The 7,819-nt window shown below is 41.2% G+C and overlaps 1 protein-coding gene across 1 annotated transcript in view; it reads right to left on the bottom strand.

The window, feature by feature from the left end:
- The window catches only part of IFT80 (intraflagellar transport 80 homolog (Chlamydomonas)), a 202,906-nt gene that overhangs the window by 24,594 nt on the left and 170,493 nt on the right, over positions 1-7,819 (bottom strand). Inside the window, exon 18 of the mRNA XM_006901333.1 lies at positions 5,925-6,048. Coding sequence (XP_006901395.1) covers positions 5,925-6,048 — 124 coding nt within the window. The remainder of the gene's footprint in view (positions 1-5,924; positions 6,049-7,819) is intronic.

Raw genomic sequence — 7,819 nt, forward strand, 5'->3', positions numbered from 1 at the left:
AATAAGTGCGTTTGAGATGGTTAGGTTGGCACAGAATAGAACAGCACCTAGAGCTCTTGTACATAGGGTCGCTATGAGTCGCAAGCGACTCGATGGCACATAACAACAACAATAACAACCCACTCTGAAGATTTCTGCTACACTTCTGGCTAATATCCTGCATTTTCTTAGCAAAACTAAATACATGTATTGTGGGAAAGTGGCCTAGTGGTGAGAAGCCATGCTGCAATTACAAAGACACGCAGCTCTAATCCAACTAGCTGCTCCATGAAGGGATGGGCAATCTCCACTGGAGGGTCAGATATGACGCAGTTCCAACTCAATGGCACACAACACCACCACAGTGTAAAAGAAGATTTAAATTTTTTTTTAAAAAAACCCCAAAACCCTAAAATATTTCTCTGCAGTTAAAGACTGTATTTCTTATTTTCTCTAAATTACCTAAAGTAAAAATACTCAAAATTTATTAGTCAGGTTGATGATGAGGAGGAGTTATTAAATCTAAGGTGGGTGCTTGCTTGTTACGTATGGCGCATGGCCGTATTTTCAAAAGCATAAAAAAGACCAAGCAATCTGGCGATTCTCTGGATTCCTTACAACTTCAGTGGTGATGGTTCAGTGAATGAGGAAGAAGCCTTAGAGGTGCTAGGCTCCCAGAGTTTGTCCTAATAATAGAGCAAGCCCCACCGCCAAAAGATTTATTTTGGTACTAAGCAGGTTGCTAATGAAAACAAAACAGTCTATGGAGCTTCTATAAAATATAACCCCTTTCTATTAAGAAATTACAACTGGTAACTATGCTGGATCCAGACATAGATGTTGCCCTGCTAAACTCTTTACAGTCCAAGAATGGTCCAAAATGCCTTAGCATTCTGAAAGCTGTTCTGAGGCCTAAAGATCACCACACCTGTATTCGGAATATTCCAAGTGGATAGGCTTTAGCGGGCACTGGAGGTACCTTTTCCTTATCTTTTCTCCTCTTTCCAAGGTTCTTTTAATCTACCCTGTCCCTAGGATGTTGTTGCTGTAGTTGTTGTGTGCTGTGGTATCAGAACCAGCTCACAGGTGATCCGTTAGTGGGTTTTCAGGGGCAGTAAATTACATGGTGGAACACTGCCCACACTTCTCCTGTAAAACAGCTGGTGGATTTGAACTAAGTGCTTTCAAGACTACAGTTCTCTGTAATCTTACTACTACGCCATTAGAGCCCCCTAGGCTAAGTGAGAACATTCCATTGATTCTACCCTCAGAGAAGAGTAGTCCAACAGTCTATAAGCTCTAAAAAAACTTAAGTTATAGCTGATTCATCACAGAATCTTTTTTAAAAAACAACAACAAAAAAATCAAACCTAAATACTAAACAAATGAAGAATTATTCTGGAATGGTGGAGAGGAAGGGAGGGCCACTGGCCAGGACAGATTGCCTATGCTCCAAATAAGTGCAAGCCTCCCAACGGCCTTTAATATGGGGTAAAGAAAGCTCCCCTGTGTTCCGCTGTACTGGCTTGAGACAGCTCACCACCTGTAAAGACGGCTACCATATCTGTTGAACTGGGAGTGTTCAGCACGAGGCTGAGGTTCTCCTAACCAATCCACATGTCCCACTTCTGTAAGCCCACCCTAGCCTGTCTTCCTGTGTGTATAAGTGCAGTGCAGTCCCAATAAAACTGAGCTGGATTGACTCTCTGGTCCTCTCCTAGAGTTGTGTATCTCCATCGTGCTTACTCCCATCAGGTTGTCCCTGTTAAATTGCTGGTGAACTGACAGCGACATATGGCACCCGAACAGGGACATACCTGATGAAGTGTTGGATAGGTACCCTCTGTACTCACTCCCGCCAAGGTTCTGGGTGAGGACCCTTTGTGCTCACTCCTGTCAGGGAAGACCTGATGTAGTTTTGGGGGCCTAACGTAGTTTTGGAGGACTAACATAGTTTTGGGGGCTTAAACTTGACGAAGGTGGAAGGAAAGAGACCTGGCCTATGCCAGGTCTTCAGGTAAGCACCCCTTGCTTAGGCAAAAAGTAAGGGAAAATTCTTTCCTATTCTTTCTTCTCTTCTTTCTGCGCTTGCCCCTGTCAGGGAGCAGAGAAACCTGACACAGGTCCATCTTATCAGGCAAATGTTCCCTTGCCTTAGCAAGGGTGATTAATTTAAAAGAATTGGCAAGCAGTTGAAAAGATTCAGCAAGCAATTTGAAAGATCCTAAAGTAAAGTGTTTAATGCCTTTATTAGAAAGTAGGGAGGTCAAAGTTATGCAATTTCAAGCTTTTTCCTTTTGGACAACAGTTGTTTCTATTGCCCCTCAGATTACTGCTGCTCACATCTTTAATGTGCAGACTTGGAGCCCTAGTGGGAGAAGATTTTCACTCTGGGACCTACAATGCCCTTTTTCAGCAGGAACTAGCTAAGAGGATGCAGTGTCCCCTCTCCTAATGAATCAGGGTGAAATTTCTCTCAGGGAGAAATGACAAGGAATGGCAAAAAGACATGTTGACAAATGAGATGAATCAGAACTGGTTTTGACAAAGACTGTGGCACCATTAGAAGGCACCATAAGCTGTTTATAAAGTGTTCTGGTAGAGGATCTAAAACAGCCCTAAATAATTTAGAGAAGATGATTGCACCACCTCTTCCCTACTCTAGTCTCCCGAGAAGGAAAACAAAGAAAGCAGGTGGGGACAATATAGAGAAAGTAGTGAAGAAACGGGAAAATCTTGGGCTGAGGTGTTATGTGATCAGTGAGTTGCTGGGTGGAACTCTGAGGTACATGTGTGCTCTATTGGCGTGCACGCAACACCTGAGAATCCTTTACACAAGGTATTGTGTGATACTCGCTCTGAGGCACATGTGTTTCTTGTTGGTGTATATCCCACACCTTAACATCCTTTACAGTGATATCCATGTGCTGGGAGAGAGTTAAAAGAACTTGGGACAGCTGTTAGAGATGATGGAGCTTGTTCTCCTTGGGCGAAGGCACAACTTAATTCATTAAGCCTTAATTTAAACACCCCTCAAGATACGAGGGCAGTTTTTTTTTTTCAAAACCTCCCTTGTGTGTTCACTGGCAATCACACACACCTCCTAGTGAGCCACTAATATGGGTTACATGGAAGTATCCATTCGACCAAATATGGAAAGGGCCCGATCCTTTAGGTTTTGCTTATATTTTCCCACAGAACAAACTACATCCTCTGTGGGTTCCTGCTCAGTCATGTCCAATTTCGACCAGCCTACCGAGAAGATGTGTTGATTTAGCATCCATGACAAGAAGAAATTGAAGCTCCAGGCACCACAGACACCTGTGACCTGGGGCATGCTGAAGGCACTCAATAAACAGGCTCTTGATCCTGGGAGTGGTATACTCCCAGTATAACACTGCTTATCACTGCTCTGCAATAGTGCCATAGCAGAAGATGCTAATCAGGTTTTGTAAGCTTTTGTTTCTTCACCCACATTTCCTTTATGTATGTGTCTCTCCTCACTATCCTATATTCATCTCCCAATCCAATCCAGAAATCAAGTTATGACAATTCTAACCTTTTCTATTATCTCCCCAGTTCTCATTACAAGAGCAGCCGTAGACCTCGTCACAAGACAGAATGCCCAAGCCGCTGCACTAAGTAACCTTTCTACTCTTACAGTCATTGGATCCTCCTCCTCCCAAGAAACACCGGAGGCTCTACACCAGATACTTTCCCCTCTCTGGACTCATTTAAAAGAAAAATGGAGGAGATGTTGCAGAATCTTGGGGAGGCAGGGAGGGCCTCTGGCCAGAACAGATCTCCAGATAAGTGCAAGCCTCCCAATGGCCTTTAATACAGGGTAGAGAAAGCTCCCCTGTGTTTGGCTGTACCAGCTTGAGAAAGCTGCACTACAGATCCCAATAAAATTGAGCTGGATTGACTCCCTGATCCTCTCCCGGAGTGGTGTAGTGGTCTATCTCCGTTGTGCTTATTCCCATCAGGGTGTTGCTGTTAAGTTGCCGGTAAACTGACAGAACAAAGAATAAAAGACTAAAGGAACTAGCTAGTTCACAAAGTGGAGACCAAGCTCCGTCCTGTGTAGGATGACTGCTCGTGGATGCCATTCTGTATGTGATTAGAATGGTATAATCTATTCCTGCCATCTGTGCCTAGAAGGATCTAGGCAGATGGTCAAAATTCATTCTGCTTTAAGCACTGCGCAAACTCTTGTTTGGGCTTTTCTTGTGACCTACTAGAAAAGAGTACCAGAGCAGTGCCTATCTGTGTTTTAGTCACTATACAAAGGCATTTGACTGTGTGGATCACAACAAACTGTGGCTAATCTTGAGAAGAATGGTAATCCCAGAACAGCTGATTATGCTCATGAGAAACTTATACTTGGACCAAGAGGCAGGCCCTCAGAACAGAGCAAGGAAATAATGCATGGTTCATAATCAGGAAAGGTGTACCACCAGAGATGTGTCCTGTCTCCACACTTTTTCAATCTACATGTGGAACAGATCATTTGAGAGGCTGAATTTTATGAGGAGGAATGTGACATCAAGATTGGAGGAAGACTTATTAACAACCTGTGTCATGCAGACGACACACCCTGCTTGTTGAAACTGAGGAGGCATTTGCTGCAGAAGGTCAAGGACTGCAGCCTTCAATATGGATTGAAGCTCAACAGCAAGAAAATCAAGATTCTCACCACTTGGTCAATTGGCAACATCGTGACAGACAAGAAGAGACTGAGATTGCTAACAGCTTCAGCATGCTTGACTCCACAATCCACACCCTGGGTACCAGCAGCCAGGAAATCAAAAGACAAATTGCACTGGGAAAATCTGCTGTCAGGGACCTCTCCAGAGTACTGAAAAGCAATGGTGTCAGTTTAGAGACTAAGGTGTGCCTAATACAGGCAATGGTCTTCACAATTACTTGGTATTCATCAGAGAGCTGGACAGTCACTAAGGATAACAGAAGAAGAATTGATGCCTTTGACTTGTGGTGTGAGAGAAGAGTATTGAATATATCACGGACCATCAAAAGAACAAACCAGTCTGTCTTGGAGAGAGTGTAACCAAGGATTTTGAAGCTCTGTCTCAACATATGTTGTAAAGAAGGGACCAGTCCTTGAAGAAAGACATTCTGCTTAGAAGGGTGGAAGGACAGTACAGGAGAGGAAAACCCCAGATAAGATGGATTGATACAGTAATTGGGGCAATTGGATTGTTTCAGAGACAGACTGGCTCAGGACAGGGTGGCATTCAGAGCTATCATGCACAGAGTCACTATGAGTTGCAGGTGACTCAATGGCTGATAACACCTATGTACTGAAATGACTTCTGAATCAAGTGATAAGATCTCAGAATGTGGTAGTGGCTTGAGAAGTAAAGATAAGTCAAGACTTCCTTTGTTCTAGCCAGTGAAGTGCATCCTAGGTTAAGTACCTTTATCAGATGGGTGCACCTGAGTAGAATCTTAATCAATCCTACTCAACTGAGTAGAATCCTACTCAGTCAATCCTATTAGTCAATACTCTCTATGATTATATATTTCCCTGAAACAAAAAGGGTAGCTGGCAGAAATCAAGCCTAAGAAGTTAAAAGCAATTATCCCAGCTATCTGTAAACTGCTTGGATATCCTCACTATTTACATGTTATTTATCTATACATTTCAATTAGCACTCAAACTTAACATGAATGCTTTGAAAAGAGAGTGAAGTTAGTCATAATACGACTTTAAGACTGAAAAAAAAAATCCAGTGCTACAACTAAACAGTAAAAATAAAAGCCTAGCATCAGAAGGCAAAAATGTAATTCTTTTAGAGATCAAAGATAAAAAATCACTCTGTGATCACAGAGCAAATCACAAGTTTGCCTTACAGGAGAACTACTTTATATACTTCAAAGAGAACATATACAATGAATGATAAATAATACCATAAAATACTTACACCTTCAGCATATTGCAAGTATCTTTTATTAGTTTCCTGTTTCCCAAATGTCTCCAAAAACTTCTGACGGTAAGCAAGAACCGTATCCACATGAGTTTTATACTTTACAGCCAATTCAAGTGCCCTATTATGAGAAATAAAGAGGTTATTAGCACTGTTTGTGCCAGCCACAATGGGCAAAGGAACTTTGGAGTGAGGGGTTGAAAAGATGTTCCATGTTTCTCTGCTTATCTCTCGGATGGAATGTCATTTCCCAGCTCATTTAGTTTTCAAACACCTATTTATTCTTTAAGGTATAGATCAAGCATAGTCTTTTCTTCTTGACCATCTGCCAACATAGAAATAAGTGATCATTATTTTTATTTTTTAAAAATATACTTTATTCTATTGTGGTCTTAACAAAAGTTTACAGAAAAGTTGGATTCATTCACTGTTGCACATTTTACTTCCTTTCCTTTCCTCCTCCTCCAATTCATTTTCTTTAAATATTCATTTTTGCATAATTTCTTCCCTCCCCTTTCCTTCCTCCTCTCCTAGTCCACTTAGCAATCCACCTTTTATTGTTGTGGTCATACATAAAATGCTGTGTTCCTTTTAAACAGTTCTTTGCCTCATTTGTTCCAAGACATTATCTATCAACTCTTTTCCTATTTTTCCCCCTTGTCAGTCCTGCTATAACAGTGGTGTTATGCAGTGTTTGTCCTTTTGTGACTAAGATATTTCAATCATCATAATGTCCTCCAGGCTCCATGCTGTGTACTGCTTTACGAGTTCACCATTTTTCTGTGCTGTGTAGTATTCAATTGTATGTGCCATAATTTTCTTAACCATTTATTTATTGATAGGCCCTTGGGTTTTTTCCACCTCTTTGCTATTACAAACAGCACAGCAATAAATATGGGTGTGCATACATCTCTGGTTTCTTTAGGGTATATTCCCAGTAGTGGAATTGCTGGGTAAAATGGTATTTCTATTTCCAACCTTTGGAGATAGTGCCAGACCTCCTTCCATAGTGGTTGCACCATTTTGAACTCCCACCAGCAATAAATAAACATTCCATTCTCTCTACAATCTTGCCAATATTTGTCTTTTGCTGTTCTGTTTAACTTTGCTATTGATGCTGGGGTGAGATGATATAACTGTTTTGATTTGCATCTATCTGATAGATAGGGACTTTGAGTATTTCTTCATGTGTTTGTTCATCTGAATGTCGTCTTTGGTGAAGTGTCTGTTCATCTCATGTGCCTACTTTATGAATGGGTTGTTTACCTCTTTCTTGTTGAGATGTTGGAGTATTTTGAAATTTTAGATATGAGCCCTTAACCAGGTATGTCATTGACAAATATTTTTTTCCCAGTCTGTGGGTTTCCTTTTTACCCTGTTGGAAAAGTTTGTTGTGTTTTTTTAAAACATAAAAAATGTTTTATTTTAATGTTTTTCCCATTGTACATTTTCTTCCCTCCCCCATACCTCAGTCTTCCTCATAATGTACCCATTGTTTCGGATTGTTGTCATACATATAATGCCAATGTATTCCTTTCTATATTTGTTCCCATTCCAAAGAAGGGTGACCTAACAGAGTGTGGAAACTACAGAACAGTATCATTGATTTCACATGCAAGCGATATTCTACTGAAGATTATCCAGAAACGATTGGAACAGCACATCAACAGAGAACTGCCAGAAGTCCAGGCTGGGTTTAGAAGGGGTTGTGGTAACTAGGGATATTGTAGCTGATGTTAGATGGATCTTAGCTGAAAGCAGAGAATACCAGAAGAATGTCTATCTGTGTTGCATTGATTATGCAAAGGCGTTAGACTGTGTGGATCATAACAAACTGTGGCTGACTCTGAGAAGAATGGGAATCCCAGAACATTTAATTGTGCTAATGCGAA

Source organism: Elephantulus edwardii, unplaced genomic scaffold, assembly GCF_000299155.1.
Source record: "Elephantulus edwardii isolate Elephantulus edwardi_28Jun2011 unplaced genomic scaffold, EleEdw1.0 scaffold00320, whole genome shotgun sequence".
Lineage (NCBI taxonomy): Eukaryota > Metazoa > Chordata > Mammalia > Macroscelidea > Macroscelididae > Elephantulus > Elephantulus edwardii.